This window comes from Scyliorhinus canicula, chromosome 10 (genome assembly GCF_902713615.1).
Source record: "Scyliorhinus canicula chromosome 10, sScyCan1.1, whole genome shotgun sequence".
NCBI lineage: Eukaryota > Metazoa > Chordata > Chondrichthyes > Carcharhiniformes > Scyliorhinidae > Scyliorhinus > Scyliorhinus canicula.
Genome location: NC_052155.1, coordinates 94,040,963 through 94,060,544, shown reverse-complemented (window position 1 = coordinate 94,060,544; position 19,582 = coordinate 94,040,963). Strand labels below are relative to the sequence as shown.

Below are 19,582 nucleotides of genomic sequence, written 5' to 3'. Positions count from 1 at the left end.
ACCGACTTAATCCACTACTTACCAATCCTCTCTCGCTCTTGTAGCCTCGTCTCCTAGTTCCACCTAACTCCCTTTTTCCACCCAACTCCAAAAGCACTCATCAAGTGCAGAGTGTGTGCACGCTCACCGTGCAGACCACCTTTTCCCTTTTCCACCTCCAAGTCTTCTCAGACTTTACAGTCGTGATAAAGCATCGGCAATCACGTTTTCTCCTGCTACAACATGTAGAATTATTAATTTAAACGGTTGTAACAATAAACTCGATTTGAACAGTCTTGCATTTTGATTCTGATACTTGTCCAAAGATTTTAATGGACTCTGGTCTGTATATAGAATTGTCCCTGATAAATTGTTTCCAACATGTCTAAATGTTGTAATGCCAATAACAAGCCCATTGTCTCCTTCTGCTCATGGTTGAATATTTAGTTTCAAGAAAAATAACTGATGGGTCTTTCGATTCATTCGTCATCTTCCTGCAGCTGTACAGCACCAACACCCACATCACTTGCTTTAATTGCCACTTTAAATGGTTTGGTAACGTTGGATGTCATCAACGCTGGTGCGGTGGTTAACACAGGGTCCAGATTATCGAATGCCTCCTGACATTCCGTCATCCACTGAAATTTCTTGTGCTTTTTCAGAAGTTCAGTCAGTGGAACAACCACACTGTTGAAATTTGGCACGAATTTCCGGCGGAAGCTACTCATGCCCAGAAATCTCATAACTTCTCTCCTCGTTGATGGCCGTGAGGCCATCTGACTATGTCCAATTGTATGGCCTAAGAATTTGACTTGAGCTTTCGCAAATTCACTTTTAGCCAAATTTACCTCCAATCCAGCCTCCTGTAGTAGCTTAAGTAATTATTTTATCTGTTCCAAATGCTCCTTCCACGTTTGACTGAACACCACCAAATCGTCACTCTGCACTGCACAATTGTTCAGTCCAAAAATTACCATGTTGGTTAATCTTTGGAATGTTGCTGCCACATTCTTCATTCCAAACGGCATGACTTTAAATTGGTACAGACCAATTTAAAATTTGCCCTTCTGATAAAGGTACTTGGCAATATCCTTTAACTCCAGTTTGGTAATAAAATTTGCTTGTCCAATCTTTTCAACACCATCTTTGAAACAAGGAATAGAATACGAATCTGACTTCATAACTGCGTTGACCGTTCAATAGTCGGCACACAATCGTTTTGTTCCATTTGGTTTTTGTACCATGATATTCGGTGAGCTCCAGTTGCTACAACTCGCTTTGATATCATCATTAAGAATGCTGTCAATCTCCTTTTGTACTTGTGCTGTGGATTGAGTCTGTATGGATGTTTTTTTTAACAGAAATAGCAATTCTTACATAACTCATATTTCCCAATTTATTCCCATATACAGCTCTGTGACTACCTCTGTTTTTTTAGATAATTTTGATTTTCCTCCAGAAGATAACTCAATAATTTATCCCAATTTGTCTCCTCTTCCCGAGTTGCAATGATTAGCACCTCCTAATTATTTCCTTCCCTATAAAATACCTTTTGAGTTTATTAACATAACACATTTTTCCTACTGTCTGGCGTTCTTATCAAATAATCTACCTCACTCAATTTCTTTTCAATTTGATACGACCCAATAAATCTTGCTTTTAATGGTTCGCCTACCATTGGTAACAATACTAGTACTTTCTCCCCACTAACAGAACTGCAAATTTATGATTCCTTATCCGCCTCTTTTCATCACGTGTGCCAATTTTAAATGTTTCCTATCCAACTCACCAGCTCTAGTTAATCTCTCACTAAAGTTTCGCACATAGTATCCGAATGCTGATTCACTAATTTCTCTTTGATCAAGTTAAATGGTCCTCTCACTTCATGACCAAACTGAATTTAGTTGATTTGTTGGGTGCATCCCTAGTTGTAAATAGTACAATTTCTTTATCCCAGTCCACTGGATAATCCTGACGATATGCCCTCAACATGGTCTTTAGAGTTTGATATCATCTTTTTAATTCCCCTTGTGATTCCAGATGATACACTGAGTTGAATTGCTTTATTCCGAAGATATCCATAACTTCCTTGAATAACTTTGGCATAAAATTGGATACCTGATCTGATTGAATTTATTTTAGTAGACCGTATCTGGTTAAAAACTTTGGTTAACTCTTCTACAATCCTCTTAGATGTAATATTTCTGAATGGAATTGCCTCTGGAAATCTAATGGACACCTATTATGGTTAACACATATTCATTCCCACTTTTGGTTTTAGGTAGGGGTCCCTGCATCAATTAGGACCCTAGTCAAAGGTTTCTCAAATGCTGGAATGGATAATAAAGGTGCTGGTTAGATTAAAGCTTCAACTTTCCCTATTACCCAATGCGTGTGACATATACAGTAAAATTCAACTACAGCCTTATGCAATCCAGGTCAATAAAAATGTTTTTGTACTATTTCTTGAGTTTTCCTTACTCCTAAATTACTCCCTCCTGGATCTACGCCCTACTGCAAAATCTCCTTTTTATAACCTACCAGTAATACAACTTTAAAAAAAGATTTTGTTGAGTATCCAGTTCATTTTTTTTCCAATTAAGGGGCAATTTAACATGACCAATCCACCTACCCTGCACATCTTTGGGTTGTGGTGGTGAGGCCCATGCAGACATGGAGAGAATGTGAAAACTCCACACGGACAGTGTCCTGGGGCCGTGAGGCATCAGTGCTAACCACTGTGCCACCGTGCCACTCCCAGTAATACAACTTGATGAACTTCTGCCCATTTCTCATTTGCTTGAATGTGTAACCATTTTCTCATTAATACATTATTTCTTATAACACTCTGGGATACACTGATTCCATTTCCAAATATGCTTTCTGATACAACTGCTTTATCTCTGAATTTTTGCTGTAATTCAACCAGCTTGCTTGAACTAAAGATACCTGCTTCATCCACCACTTGTTCTTTAACAGCCACCTGATCAAACATGGTTTCTGACAACTGAACCTCAGCCTCCCTATTGATACTCCTCAAGTTCTCTTCCTCCTGTCTTAACCTGTGACTTTGTGATCTTGCCATCACACAATCAGGCAATACTCCAGGATATACTTCTTGGAGCACCTCAGTTGTGTGACTTTCCACTGGCTTTTCAACCACAGTAGGCTGCACTCCCCATTGTGATCCAGCTTATTAATTACCGAGGCTAGATTGTACCCCTGAAAAGGGTAATTGTTCCATTACTTGTACCACCACTTCACTTTTTACCTGACTCTCTAACCTTACCTTACATAGTGGCACATGCCTCTCACCACTATTTCTGCATATTACCACCTTTTCTGGCAATACTCCTTCCAAAATACATATCTCCTTATCTCTCCCCATTATATCTCTCACCATTAAAGATTGACTTGCTCCTGTATCCCTTACGATCTTAATCTCCACCTTACACTCTAGTAAACCGTACCATCACAAATAAAATTCTTAAAAGGTCCTGGCACCTGCTTATCCACCAACGTGTGAGCTGGCTGTACACTCTGTTGCACCTGCGACAATGTTTTTCTTCCCCTTTAATAAACCCCACAGGCTTATCTTGTTTTACTGAGTCTGTCTTCCCATTATTTTTCTTGAGACCACAAAACTGCGACTTCACATGTCAACTTTGTTTTTAAAAGTAGCTAAAGGAAGCAGAAGGGTGAGGCTGGGGAATTAATGGGGAACGAGGAACTGGCAAATGCTTTGAATAAGTATTTTATATTTGTCTTCACAGTCGGAGACTCCAGAACATCCCAAGAATAGTAGAAAATCAAGAGGCAAAAGGAAGGGAGGAACTTAAAACAATCATGATCACTGGGGGAAAAGTAATTGGGGAAATGAATGGGAGTTAAGGTTGACAATTTCCCCCTCTTTTTTTTTTTTTTCCTTTACTTCCATTTCCAATTTCTTCTATTTTTAATTAAATTCTTGCTAATTCTAATGATTCAAACTGTCTCTCTTGCAAATTTTAATGTTGAGCTATGGCTTGTATTATCTCTACCTTCCTCACCCCTTTAGATAAGGTGAACTTCAGGTTATCTGCTAAACCCAAAAGTTTTGTTTTAGTGCCTCTTTTTAAACCATCCTGAGTCATTCTTCCACACCCAGAAACACTTTTGCAACTGATAATTTAAGCTTCAAAATACAAAACAATGTAATAATTCCATACACACTCACTGTCTTAAGTTCAATAAGCCAAACAAGGCATTATACTTGGGGCTGGTTTAGCACACTGGGCTAAATAGCTGGCTTTTAAAGCAGACCAAGGCAGGCCAGCAGCACGGTTCTATTCCCGTACCAGCCTCCCCGAACAGGCACCAGAATGTGGTGATAGATAGAACAGTACAGCACAGAACAGGCCCTTCGGCCCTCAATGTTGTGCCGAGCCATGATCACCCTACTCAAACCCACGTATCCCCCCTATACCCGTAACCCAACAACCCCCCCTTAACCTTACTTTTATTAGGACACTACGGGCAATTTAGCATGGCCAATCCACCTAACCCGCACATCTTTGGACTGTGGGAGGAAACCGGAGCACCCGGAGGAAACCCACGCACACAGGGGGAGGACGTGCAGACTCCACACAGACAGTGACCCAGCCAGGAATCGAACCTGGGACCCTGGAGCTGTGAAGCATTTATGCTAACCACCATGCTACCCTGCTGCCCCTAGGGGCTTTTCACAGTAACTTCATTTGAAACCTACTTGTGACATTTTTCATTTCATACTTAAGATCCTGGACGAGCCTGTAATTTTATTATGATGCCAGACCCCAACAGTGGCTAGGATACTGTACTGAAACCCCAATATTTTAGTTTATTTTGTAAGACTGTGTGGAAAGAATACTTTACTACAGGTGTGATTGCTCCTGAAACAATACTACTCAATACAATAAATGCAATACCCTTAATTACTATCTCTGTTCTCAATTAAACAGTAAGAAAGAAAAAAAAAACATGCAGTTCTCCACCCACCCTACATCCCAATGGCACAAAGTAATACTTGCTTTCCAGAACAGATTTGGCTCTTGTTAGAACCCCTGTAGGCTCTGGATGGATGTCTTCCAAAATCTGTTCCAACTGTTTGGTTTCAGCTTCCCCTTGTCCTCAGACGAAGCTGCATGGCTTTAAGTGCTATTAATCCTAATTGTTTACTATCCTTCTGCAAGAGCAAAAAATGTTACTTGTGGTCTAAAGGTTGTCAGATCAGAACTTACTCCAAAGTTTTCTCAAAATGTCTAAATGCCTTCGCTTCACCTAGCAATGGCATCATCTCCCCAGGCTGAAAGGAAATTAACTCCCCAGGCTGGAAACACATTAACTCTCCAGGGACTCCACCTAGTCCAGACTTTTTATTTTCTTCTGGCTCCTAAAAGCTTTCTGGTCTTGCAAAGCAAAGTTATTTTAAACACATAACGATTGCCGTCAAACACATTCTAACCCAGGCATTTAACCCTTAAATTGCCAAATGTTTAATACAGAGTATCTAAAATCCTGCATTGGTGTCATAGGAAATAGGAGCAGAAGTCACCCAGTTGACTCCCTGAGCTTGTTCTGCCATTCAAAAAGGCCATGGCTGATCTTTGACCTCCACTTCAATTTCCCTGCTTGACCTTCATATCCTTTGATTCCCTTGGCAACCAAAAATCTTATCAATTTCAGTTTTGAATGCACTGAGCTTCCACGCCACTCTGGGCTAAAGAATTCCAAAGATTCAAAACGATTGGAGTGAAGAGCATTCTCATAGAAGTCCTAATAGCTGACCCCTTATCCTAGGGCTATGCCCCCTGGTTGTAGATCATCTGGCCAGGGGAAAGAGTTACTTAACATTTATCCACTCGAACTCCATCAATCTTTCAATTGAGTTGTAGAAACCAGCAAGTGATGACTTAAGAAAAATAGAGGGAGAAATTAGAGTACGACAGAAAACTAGGAAGACATTTTAATACAGACAGTAAAAGCTTCTACAAGAATATTAAAAAAGGCAAAGCGTAGCTAATGTAAGCAGAGGGTGAGACTGAGGAACTAATGGGAAACAAGGGACTGGCAAATGCTTTGAAAAGTATGTCTTCACAGTCGAAGATAAATATCCCAAAAATAAATACCCCAAGAATAGTAGAAAATAGAGGCAAAAGGGAGAAATTTGAAACAATCATGATCACTGGAGAAAAAGTAATTGGGAAAACTAGTGGGAGTCGAAGTTGACCGTTTCCCTTGGACCTGATTACTTTCATCCTTGGCTGTTCGAAGAAGTGGCTGCAGAAATGGTAGATGCATTGGTTGTAATCTGCCAAAATTCCCTAGATTCTGGCAAGGCCCCAGCAGATTGTAAAGCCGCAAATGTAACACCTCTTGATCAAGGAAAGGGAGAACGAAAGCAGCAAACTAGAGACCACTTAGCCTAAAGTCTGTCATTGGGGAAAATGGAAGAATCAATTATTCAAGTGATAATAGCAGAAATTAAGAAAATCGTAATATTATCAGGCAAGGTTACTGTGTTTTTGTGAAAGGGAAAGCATGTTTGACAAATTATTTGGATTTTTTGAGGATGTAGCAAGCAGGATGGATAAAGCGAGATTGTATGCATTTATTTCTAATTTCTGAAAGGCATTTGATAAGGTGCCACCTGAAAGGTTACGTTCTGCACAATATAAGAACTAATGGTTCTGGGTTGATGTGTTAGCCCAGATAGAGGACTGGTTAACAGGAAACAGTTGGGATAAAGGGGTAATTTGAGGATGGCAAACTGTAACCAGTGCTGGGACCTCAACTATTCGCAATGTAGTTTAATGGTTTGGATGAAGGCTTTAGATGTTGGCTGTATTGTAGCCAAATGTTCTGATGATGCAAAGATAGGTAGAAAAAACAGTGGAGAATGCAATGGACTGGATTTTCATTTTATAGGCAGATAGCTAGAGTCAGGGAATTGCCAAACTCTGCTCACCCACCTTGATGAGAAAGTGTCCCACACTGCACTATTTTTGTCCCAGGGGAGTTGGGGTGGGATACATTAGGGTCTGTAGCCCTCCATATTGGAGTGGACCACAGAGGCTACAGGGTACCCAGGTGAGTTGGTTAATAGGCCCATCTCAGTTCATTTATCGTTGTTTTGTTCAATATTGGGTCCTCCACTCCCCATCCATTCCTCAAGCCTGATCCATGCCAATTCATGCCCATGTCCCCTCATACCCATGGCACCCTATGCTTCTACTTACCCCATGACCCCTTATAGCCCCTATGCTAAATTAGTGCAATACCAACATGCATATGAACATGCAAATTAAGAGCAGGAGTAGAAATGGGGGATTTTCACAGCATCTTCATTGCAAAGTTAATTTTAGCCAACTTGTGACACTAATAAAGATTATTAAATTAAGCTCCTCGAGCCTGCTCTACCATTCATTAAGATCATGACTGATCTGATTGTGGCCCCAGTGCCACTTTCCTGCCTACAGCCGATATGCTTTGACTTCTTTGTTAGTCCAGAATTTATCTATTTCTGCCTTAAATATATTCAACGACAATGCCTCCACTGCTCTCTGGGGAAGAGAATTCCAAAGACCCAGGACCCTCCGAGAATAAAATTCTCCTTCCTTCTGTCTTAAATGGGAGCCCCCTTTTTAATCTTTGTCTCCTAGTTTTGCGCTCTCCCAGAGGTGGAACACTATTTCAGCAACCACTCTGTTAAAGCCCCTCAGGATCTTGCATATGATCACCCATCATTCTTCTAAGCTCCTAATGGATGTAGCCCCAACCTGTCCAAGGTTTCCTCGGGGTAATCCCTTCATCCCAGGAATCTCAGATGAACTTTCTCTGAACAGCTTCTGAAGCAATATGTCCTTTCTTAAATAAGGAGACCAAAACTACCCAGCACTTTAGGTGTGCTCTCACCAAAGCCCTGTACAGCTATAGCAGAACGTCCCTCCTTTTATATTACACTCCCTTTGCAATAAATGACAACATTCCATTTGCCCTCCTAATAATTTGCTATACATGCTTTCTAACGTTTTGTCATTCAGGCACCAAGACACCCTGATTCCACGGCAACTCCGATTTTTGAACTGTCTCTCAATTTAGATAACATGCTCTTTTCTGTTCCTGCCAAATGAACAAGTTCACATTTTTCCATGTTATATTTCATCTGCCAAATTTTTGCCCACTTGTTTAACCTATCTATATCACTTTGCAGACTCCTTTTGTACTTACCTTTTGTGTCATCAAATTTAGCAACTATACATTCGGTCCCTTTATTCCAGTTGTAGATATAGTTGTAAACCCATGCCTCCCACCCACCACTCTTTTTGCCTTTACATCCTCCATACTAACTTGCCCAATATCCACCATGAGCAGACTTCGGGAGCAAATTTAAGTTCTAAGTGGCAATTGCAGACTTCATACTAGGAAAGGAAACACTTTCTTTTATGAAAGCCCGGTGACCGGTAAATTCCACTACGGTAAATTCCACTCGGAAAATTTCACTTTAGGTAGATTTCACTGCGGTATATTCCACTACGGTAAATTCCACTACAGTAAATGTCTTGCCAAGAGCAAATAATTCGGTAGAAGGGTTCCACAATGCTTTGTGCTCATCGATAACATCCACACATCCAAATTTGTGGAAACTTTGCAATGCCCTTAAGACTGAAGAAGGCTTAAGCCAGACGAAAATTGCGCACATTCGACATGGGGACTCGACAACAAAAAAAAAGTCCTATCAAATGATTGATGCACGATTAAAGAAGCTAGTTGAGAATTATCAATCTGAAAACGCTCTGCAATTTTTAAGAAATATTGCACGTAATTTGTCATAAAAGAATTTTCTTCAAATATATTAAACTTTTTTATCTTAATGTGTGAATAAAATGTGAGCTAAAATGTATTCATATTCTTTTATCTATTTTTATGTACTCGCCATCATTTTTATCTTAATGTGTGAATAAAATGTGAGCTATTTTAGTTTATTTTATTATTATTTTTTTAAGGTGCTATAGTGGAATTTACCGTAGTGGAATATACCGCAGTGAAATCTACCTAAAGTGAAATTTACCGTAGTGGAATTTACCTTAGTGGAATTTACCTAGAACCGAAAGCCCATTCGATACTTTAGATCCCCACAGCACTTAAAAACGCAAACATATGTTGTCATAAACCCCCCCCCCCCCAACTTCCAATCAGATTTTTTACATGTATTTTATTACAAACGTGTATCAAAACAAGTTAGAGTTACAGTACATAAACACCCTGGTAAACATACTTTCTAGCAATCAACTACACAGTCTGTACAAATTCTTTTTCTCTTTTTCACCCTCTTTCCTCCTCTTCTCCCCCAACCACCCCCCCGCGACGAACAGCTCCTCAGACACGGTCACAAATATCCCCCACCTTTTCTCAAAGCACCCTGCAGAGCCCCTTAACTCATACTTTATTTTCTCCAACCGCAGGAAGTTCCCCCCCCACCATCAAAGATAGCTAATACTTCAATAACTTGGAAGTCAATTAAACTGTGAACGTACAACCTCCCAAACAAAGATATTGACACATTGTAGAAGCAATCAGTCTATAATGCAACCAAATTATGTAAAAAAACATCTATTGAATTTGCTGGGATCAAATGTTTTTCAATCTGAGACTGAGGCGAACGGTTTATCAAAATTTAAAGGGCAGTGTATTTACATAATTTGTCTGTTTAACAGTTGTACGTACCTCATTCACCCTTCTTTATTCTTTAGGCAACAGGTTTAGATAAAGAATCTGGATCGGTGCAGGCTGTGAGGGCCGAAGGGCCTGTTCCTGTGCTGTAATTTTCTTTGTTCTCGCTCATTTACACCTCCATCTGAAATTGGGGAATGCACGCTGCAGGCCATTCCAGAAGTGAAAATTGGATCTGCTTGTCCTGATTTGTAATTCTTGCCTCTGTGCTTCAAGCCTTACCCTCTATGTCCTACCGACGAAAATGGCATCTGGTCAAAGAGTCTGCAAAGGGATTTCGATGCATACAAGCCTATGAATTAGGAGCAGAAATAGGCCATTTGACCCATCAGGCCTGCTCCAACATTCAATATAATCATGGCTGATCTAATTATAACCCCAGCTCCCATGTTTCCACCTAGCTTCCCACCACCACCCCCAAACCCACCATAACCTGATTCCCTGCTAGGTCACTGTCTGTGCGGAGTCTGCACGTTCTCCCCATGTCTGCGTGGGTTTCCTCCGGGTGCTCCGGTTTCCTCCCACAGTCCAAAGACGTGCAGGTTCGGTGGATTGGCCATGATAAATTCTCCTTAGCGAGCAAAAAAGGTTAGGAGGGGTTATTGGGTTCCGGGATAGGATGGAAGTAATAGTTTAAGTGGGCCGGTGCAGACTCGATGGGCCGAATGGCCTCCTTCTGCACTGTATGTTCTATAAGCTTTCACCCCTTGCTTATCAAGAATCTATCTCGCTCTGCATTAAAAATATTAGAAGTTTCTTCCACTACCTTGTGAGGAAGGATGTTCCAAAGACTCACTACCCTCTGAGAAAGTATTTCTCCTCATCTGTCTTCAATTGGTGACCCATTACTTTTAAACAATGATCCCTAGTTCTAGATTCTTTCCTGCTTATTATGTCTGGTCTATCCAAAAGGTTAAGGTTCTCCATGATTAATACTTTTCTGCTCCTATTTCTTGATTAATATTCTGTCCAACAGTATAGTTACTGTTGGGGAGTCCATAAATTATTCCCGCACGTCTTTTCTACTCTGTTATTTCTTATTTCCACTCCTGCTGATTCCACCACCTGGTATACGGAGCCAAAATTCTTCATCGGTATTATTCTTAATGTTGCCCTTATTATTCGAGCTGCCCCTTTTCCATTTTGCCTGACTTGGAATTGTCAAAATCTCGTGTTCTTTGCAACTACATCTCTTCAACGGCTAGTAGATCAAACCCCTTTATCTCTATTTGTGCCATTAATTTGTCTACCTTGTTACAAATGCTTCATTCACTCAGGTAAAGCATCTTTCGTTTTGATGTTTAATAATTTTTCTTGATTTGATCCGATGCACCATCACTATTACACTTTTATCCCTTCCTGTGAGACTCTGTTTATCCTTACCCAAAATGCTAAAGTGCTCCATGGCCTTGACTTTTCTTTCTGGGTTTATAAATTTCCCCCTCTCTCCACATTCTTTCCCCTCCACTTCTACTGCCAGTCTCCTTGGGTTAAAGTCCTACTTCTAACTCTAATTATATAATTACAAGGACACCTCCTGCTCCGCTTAAGTGCTGTGTGTCCCAAAGGGACAATTCAATCTTTGCACAGTACCAGTGTCAGTGGCCCATAAATTGAAATTCTTGTCTCCTACATTAATGTTAAAATCATAAAATGCCAATCCAGAGATGATTAACTTTTAAGGTTTTGGGTCAAAACCCTGAAACTTTCTAACAGTACTTAGAGTCTGCCTCCAAGGACTGCAGTGGCTCCAGAAGGCGGCTCACCACAAGCTTCTCGAGGGCGATTAGGGTTGGACAGTAAATGCTGTCTTTGCCAGTGATGCTAACATCCCATGAACTAATTTTTAATAAGTTAACGTATGGTTTATATTTGTTTTTAGGCCTATTGCTCCTGTCACAATGAACTTCAGAATGAATATGTCATCCTGGTAAGTATTTGATCAGAATGGATGCTATTCGTAATGCTATTCCAGTTGGTCGATATGAAATGTCATGCGGGTGCAAGAAATTTTAGGAGTGCATTAGTAATGTTCCTTCCTTATGGTTAGCACTGTTGCTTCACAGCACCAGGGACCCAGGTTCAATTCCCGGCTTGGGTCACTTTGTGCGGAATCTGCATGTTCTCCCTGTCTCTGTGTGGGTTTCCTCCGGGTGTTCCGGTTTCCTCCCACAAGTCCCGAAAGATGTGCTGTTAGATAATTTGGATATTCTGAATTCTTCCTCCAAGTACCCGACCAGGCACCGGAATGTGGCGACTAGGGGCTTTTTGAAGTAATTTCATTGCAGTGTTAATGTAAGCCTACTTGTGACAATAAAGGTTATTATTATTAATAAGAATGTCTTCTTTGTGTAGCATTGCAAGCCCTTAATCCCTTTGTGTGTCTTTCTGTCAAATAATGTTTTTGGAGCTTTAAGTGTCCTGTTCGATCTCGCTCCGAGCCTTGCAATCCCTGACCCTTCTAATAATAAAACAGCCCTAGCCAATCCAAAGCAGGACCTGAATGACATTCTGGCTTAGGCTTCCATGTGGGAAGTAATATTTTCAGCATACAAATGTTGTACAGTGACTGTTGGACAAAGACGACCACAGGAATATAGAACGTAGGAACACGAGTCGGCCATTTGGACTTTTGAGCCTGCTCCGTCATCACTAAGATCATTGCCTGATTTCATTTTGATCTCTGTTGCACCTTCCTGTCTGCCCCAGCACCCACTGCTTTTTGGAGAAGACATTTCCACAGTTAAACAATCCTCTAGAGAAGGGATTCCTCACATCTACTTAAATTGGAGACTTCTTAATCTTAAACTGTGTCCTCCTTTCAGTAGCTGCTCTATGAAGTCCCATCAGGACCTTGTGTTTAAATAAGATCACACCTTATTCTTCTAAACTCCAATGGGTATTGGCCTAACCTGTTCAACCTTTCCTCCTAAAATGAGCCCTGCATCCCAGAAATGGATGGAGTGAACCTTCTCTTAACTGTTTCCTTTTTCAAATAATGAGACCAAAATTATAGACCGTACTTCACAAATGGACTCGCCCCAGACCCTGCGCAAGTACAGTGAAACATGCTTACTTTTATATTCCCTTTCCCTTGCAATAGATACCAACATTTCATTTGCCTTCCTAACCACTTGCTGCACCTGCATACTAACTTTTTGTGATTCACGTACCAGGACACCCCGATCCCTCCCTGATGCAGAATTCAGTAATCCCTCTATTTAAATAGTATACTATTTTTCTATTCTTCCTGCTGAAGTAGATAAATTCACATTTTCGCACATTATGCTACATTAATACCCAATGACTTCTGATTTTCAGTGTCACCACCATTTCCTGAGTCCTTTCCATTAACATTTCAGAGGTCGCTATTGACTAATTATTATTAAAACTGCACTGGAGCAGCTATTACAATGCATTGCTCCCGTTGCCATAGCAGAGGAGGCCCTTTTACCCCCCTCAAACCTGCTGTGCCATTCAGTTAGGTCATAGTTAATTTATACCTTGACTCCATTTACCTGATTAACTCCATATCAATTGATGCCCTCATCTAATAAAAGTCCTTCTAAATGCCTTGAAAGCTCCAGTTGTCCCAAAAGCCACAGTACTTTGTGGTAGAAAATTCCAGATTGCTGCAAACCCTTGTGTGAAAAACTGTCTCCTGATTTTATTGCTAAATAGTCTGGCTCTAATTTAAGAACATGTCCTCGATTCTACCAGCATTTAAAAGCACTTCTACCCAAGAAATACTTTCAAATATTTTAATCCCTGCGATCAGATTACTCCTCAGTTTCCTTTGCTAAAAGGAATAAAAGCAAAGTTTATCTAACCTGGTCTTTTAATTTCATCCTCCTGGTATCATTCTGTGCTGCTTATCTTTGAAGCCAATTTGTCCTTCCTGAGGTGGGAAACCCAAAACTGAATTCTGTACTCCAGGAGGCTTCTGAGGGAGACACTATATAACTGAAATGTAACTTCTTCCCTTTCTTATTCCAGCCCCCTTTAAGATAAAGGCTAATATTCCGTTGTCTTTCTGATTGCTTTATGCACCTAATGCATTTTGTAGTTGGACTCCCAAATCAGTTTGCTCCTTTAATTTTAAAGTGGATGGCATCAAACATGCCCACGTTGAACTTCATCGGCCATAGTATTGTCCATACATATTAATGAGCCTGTCTCTTTGACACTTCCCAATCCCATCGGTGTCAGCCATGGCTCAGTTAGTAGCATACTCTCCTCTTGAGCGAGTGCAAAACTGTTGTTAGGCATTACAGGGCAGTAACGATGGAATGGTGTTCTGTTGGGAGGGCTTCTTTTCTTCAGATAAAATGTTAAGATGGCACCTCTCGTGTTCTCGGGTGCGGGTCGGCACGGTGGCACATTGGTTAGTACTGCTGCTTCACAGCGCCAGAGAACCCAAGTTTAATTCCAATCTCTGATGACTGGATTTCCTTTGGGTGCTCAGGTTTCCTCCCACAGTCAACGATGTGCAGGTTAGGTGGATTGGCTATGCTAAATTGCCCCCAGGTAGGGTTACGGGGATAGGGTGGGGAATTGGGCCTGGTAGAGTGCTTTTTCAGATGGTCGTTGTAGACTGCACTGTAGAGATTCTATTCTATGCTTCTATGAACGTGGAAAAATCTGATGGCACTATTTCTAAGAAGAGCAGGGTGTCTCTGGTGTCTAAACCAATGTTTATCCCTCAATCAACTTCCTTTTCAAAAAGAAAATAGATTATCTGGTCATCAATCCCATTGCTGTTTGTGGGAGCTCGCTGTGTACAAATTGGCTATACTATCCATCAACAAAGTGGTGTGAGGTATCCATGACAATGCTATTAAGCAGCACTCGCACAGCAATAATCTGCTCACCATTGCTTAGTTTGGATTTTAGCAGGGACATTTGGCCCCAAACCTCCCTACAGACTTGGCCCAAACATGGAAAAAAAGATCTTAATTCCAGAGGTGAGCTGCAAGTGACTGCTGTTACATAAAGAGATTCTCCACTGATTGGAGTCATATCTAGCACTAGAGGAAGACAGTTGTTGGGAGGCCAGTCGTCTCTGCCCCAGAGAATCTGATTGCATTTCTCAGGGTAACGTTATTGACCCAACAACCCAACCATCATCAGTTGTTTCTTAATTACCTTCCTTCCATCATAAAGTCAAAAGTGGGCATGTTAGCTGATGATAGCACTGTTAGAATCATCTGAAGACTCCTCGGATACCGAAGTCCTCTGTGCCTGCATGCATCAAGACCTGACAACGTTCTGGCTTAGACTGATAAGTGACGAGTGACATTCGTACTACACAAATGCCCAGGTTGTGACCATCTCCAAGAGAGAATTTAACCCCATCTCCCTTTGACATTCAAGAGCATTATAATCGCTGGATCCCCCACTTATCAACATACTGGGGGGTTACCATTGGCCAGAAACTGAACTGGACCAACCTTATAAATACTGTGTCTACAAGAGCAGGTCAGAGGCTGGGAATTCTGTGGCGAACAGCTTGCCACCTGACTTCCGTCAGCTATCTATAAGGCACAAGTTAATGTGATGTTATACTCTCCATTTGCCTGAATATGTGCAGCTCTGACAGCACACTAGAAGCTTGACACTCCAGAGCCCACTTGACTTGCACCCCATCCACACCTTAAAACCTTCACTCCCTCCACAACATGCGGGCAGCGACGTGCACCACATAAAAGATGCACTGCAGCAAGTTGTCAAGCTCCCCTTGACAACATCTTCGAAACCCACCACCTCTACCACCTAGAAAGAAAAGGGTACCACTGCCTGCAATTTTTCCTCTAAGCCACACACTATCCTAACTTGAAACTATATCCCTATTCCTTAACAGTCACTGGGCCAAAATCATGAACTTCTTTCCTAACACCACTGTGGGTGTATTTGCAGCACTTGGACTGCATTGCTTCAAGAAAATGACTCAATAACACTCTAGGGCAATTAGGTATGGATGACAAATGGATAGGTGCAGTGTTGTCAACACCACTTGCGTCCCATGAATAAAGAATAAAAGAAGATATGATCATTACTCACCTGGATGCGTGCCGTATTAACAACTGCATCCAGCATCACTTTGTTAAAAAAATTTAGATTTTTTAGCCTGGTTAGTTTAAAGTATTCCTCTTGTCTTATACTCTAAATAATAAAGATTATTATTATTGGCACCCCCGCCGGACTTGATATCTACTTCTTTCACTATTGGCGCTCTCTCAAATTATGGGGGTGCGTGATCATAACAAAGTAATTGTGGGGGATTGCTGCAGTACATTTGATATGTAGTATGTTTCTTTAGCCCCTTTCATGATCTGTGCCCCCAAGTGCATGAATAATGAAGTACCTCTGAAATGTCGCCATTTTGTAAAATAGGACATTGCTTTTCTGAAATATTTGTACATAATTTATGCTCACATTTGAGTAGTCAAAATCTCACAGCAAGGTACTACCAGTATTATTCTCTAAATATCTATTTGTGTACAAGACAGTGCTCATCTTCACCTGACATTTGTTGGTGAGCAAGATATTGGAAAGTATAGCAATCCAAGAGAAAACAACCACAATGATAACCTCCACATGAGGTTAGGGCTCTGATAGATAGCTTGTAACGGGCTAAATTTAAATGAATACATTTCTGGATGAGATAAGAGGAATACTTTGAAACTAACCAAGCTAAACAAGCTAAAATGCATGAACATAGTGAGTGCAAATTAACCCCTAAAAGTCTTGCAGGGGAAGAAAGTTGACAAAAAATGCAGGAACATGTAGAATGGACGAGCACTGAGAAATAAAACGCAAGAGCTAAGTCAAAAGCAAAGAAGAAACAGTACTTCAACGAGCAGCGTAAGATGAGATGAAAAACCTAGAAGCAGAAAATGGGCTTCACATATGAGGGAGAATACAAAGCAGTAACTAACTGAAATGAAGCGGTGCTCACAAAAAGTCAAGCAAACATGGGTTATTCAGTTTGGGACGACTAAGTTAATTCTTGTTAGATTTGTCAGTAATACCTTTCTTCCCATAGGTTTGATATCATTGGACTTTCTGTGGATTCTGTTGAAGATGAGGGAGGAATCAAAAATGCAGCAGAAAATGGTAAGGGAGAAAAACACTTCGCATAACTATTGCCTAATCAAGTCACGAACTGGTGATGATAAATAATTATAGTAACATCAGACTTTCTAAAGCTAGGCTGCTTTGAAACTTTTTGCCTCATCCATTAAGAATTTTTTGGTGGGTAATATTAAATATTTATATCACTTGGCTAACCATCTGCTTAAGTTACTAAAAATCTGAGATGTTATTACATGTTTTTCAGCATGCCCACAGAATTTTCGCTTCTCTCTGACCTACCTTTAACATTTCACCGTATAAAATATATGGCTGAGAGATTGAATAAGTTTCCATCCCCTGGGTCCTCACGGAATCGACTTCATGGTTTGAATCCAATCGATTCCATTTTTTGTTTTGCTTATCTTCCTTTCTATCCTGGGCTCTTGATGAACATTTCTTTGCACATCTCCAGTATTTAAGGTTGATTTTTGTTTTAATTGGCACTTTGCTGTGCCCTTTCAATTCTGTTTCAAAACCGCTTCATCTTTACTCCTCCCTGCCTTCAAGACCTAAAACCCTGTGCCTTTGATTTTTTTACTTTCCACCCACCGTTAAAATTCATATATTCCCTACTCTATGCAACTTTTATAACTTCTCCACTTTGTAGTGTTCTCCTCAGATATTTAAAAAAATTAATTGAGAAGCACAAAAATGTAAGCTTTTCTGGAATATACCTTCTAAATGCAGAAGGTAATGTTGTCAGTTACTGGGTTAACAATCACGGGGGAAAGTAAAAAAGATGCACATCTTGTCACTTTGTGAGTCAGTGTCAATGGTTATACCTGGAATCTGGCAAACTTTTAATAAAATGTACCCTTCATACCTATGTTGTAAATAATGTATTGATCTTTAAGGCAGGCTTTCACATCGTTTTGAATTTCCCACTTTCATTTGAACACTAAAGAAGTATAGGATAAAAAAGCCATTTGGCCCACTTAAAAGTTATTCCTCGACAAAGAACCTACTTGCTGTGGTGGTCTTTAGTTTTCTTGGCTATCATGTCTGGGTGAAGATCTTCATTAATGGCACAAGATGTCAGCATTGGCTCAGTGGTAGCACCTGAGTCAGAAGATTCCAATGTTGCTCTAGAGACTTGAGCACAAAATCCGGGCGTATTCTGTATTCTCTGAGGTGCCATCTTGTGGATGAGACGTTAAACCGAGGTTCCATCTTTCCTCTTGGATGTATGTGAAATATTCCATGGAATCCTTTCATAGTAGAGCAGGGAATAAATAGAACGGTGGCTGCAGAGGGCACCCAATGTCAGCTGTGAGTCTCGCGTGGATAAATACAGTGGTGCAACAGGAGGCCAAAGTCTAGTATTAGATATTAGAACAGTACAGCACAGAACAGGCCCTTCGGCCCTCGATGTTGTGCCGAGCAGTGATCACCCTACTCAAGCCCACGTATCCACCCTATACCAGTAACCCAACAACCCCCATTAACCTTATTTTTTTTAGGACACTAAGGGCAATTTAGCCTGGCCAATCCACCTAACCCACACATCTTTGGACTGTGGGAGGAAACCGGAGCACCCGGAGGAAACCCACGCACACACGGGGAGGACGTGCAGACTCCGCACAGACAGTGACCCAGCCGGGAATCGAACCTGGGACCCTGGAGCTGTGAAGCATTTATGCTAACCACCATGCTACCGTGCTGTAGTGAGAGCTGAGCAAGTGTGCCAGGGATGTGCCAGGAACTTGGGGCCAGATTTTCTCATCCAAGGCAGGAATTGGCGGATCCTGTTTTGCACTCCTGCCTCCAACTCCAGCTTGCCATGAAACACTATTGTCCTGGGGCCAGGGTCTTTAATGACCTTAGACACTGTTCTACCACCCAGTAAGTGGCGGGGGGTGTTAGGAATAGAGGGAGGACATCAGTGAAGTTGGCTACATTCTGGCCTGAAAGCTGCTGCTTGCGCATGGTCCTTCTCAAAACAATGGTGGTCTTCATAGAACCATAGAATTTAGAGTGCAGAAAGAAGCCATTTGACCCATTGAGTCTGCACCGGCTTTGGAAAGGGCACCTCGCGTAAGCCCATGCCTCCACCCTATCCCCATACCTCCACTCTATCCCAGTAACCCTACCTAACCTTTTTGGATAGCAAGGGCAATTTAGCATTGCCAATTCACCTAACCTGCACATCTTTGGACTGTGGGAGGAAACCAGAGCACCCGGAGGAAACCCACACAGACACTGGGAGAATGTGCAAACTTCGCAGACAGTGACCGAAGCCGGGAATTGAACCTGGGACACTGGAGCTGTGAAGCAACTGTGCTAACCATTATGCTACCGTGCTGCCCCAATATTCGGTGATCAGGAGAGCTGGGACATGGGATAGGGTAGAAAAACGTTAGTTATTAAAATGTCATTGCTCAGTAATTTTTCGCCCAAGCTTCGCATTTTGCATAAAATAAAACTCTCAACACAGTCATCCCTGTTCTAACCAAACTGTAGCTATTCAGCTTCTGAGAGCTTCTAACAGTTGTCATCCCCATGAAAATCCCTGGAGGTCAGTAGGGTGGCACGGTAGCACAGTGGTTAGCACTGTTGCTTGACAGCTCCAGGGTCCTAGGTTCGATTCCTGGCTTGGGTCACTGTCTGTGTGGAGTCTGTATATTCTCCCTGTGTCTGCGTGGATTTCCTCTGGGTGCTCCGGTTTCCTCCCACAAGTCCCGAAAGACGTGCTGTGAGGTAATTTGGGCATTCTGAATTC

At 41.4% G+C, this 19,582-nt stretch overlaps 1 protein-coding gene across 3 annotated transcripts in view; it reads left to right on the top strand.

Annotated features, from left to right (window-relative positions):
* LOC119972522 (acyl-protein thioesterase 1-like) overlaps nt 1–19,582 on the top strand; it is a 91,816-nt gene that overhangs the window by 35,262 nt on the left and 36,972 nt on the right. For 2 of the 3 annotated variants that reach the window (XR_005462067.1, XM_038809370.1), the window contains exons 4-5: nt 11,612–11,659; nt 16,775–16,845. Coding sequence is in view for 2 of the 3 variants with exons in the window: in XM_038809370.1 (XP_038665298.1) it covers nt 11,612–11,659; nt 16,775–16,845 (119 nt within the window). In the remaining variant the exon portion in view is untranslated. Of the gene's footprint in view, nt 1–11,611; nt 11,661–16,774; nt 16,846–19,582 lie in introns of all 3 variants that reach the window. The other variant, XM_038809371.1, reaches the window with a different exon arrangement.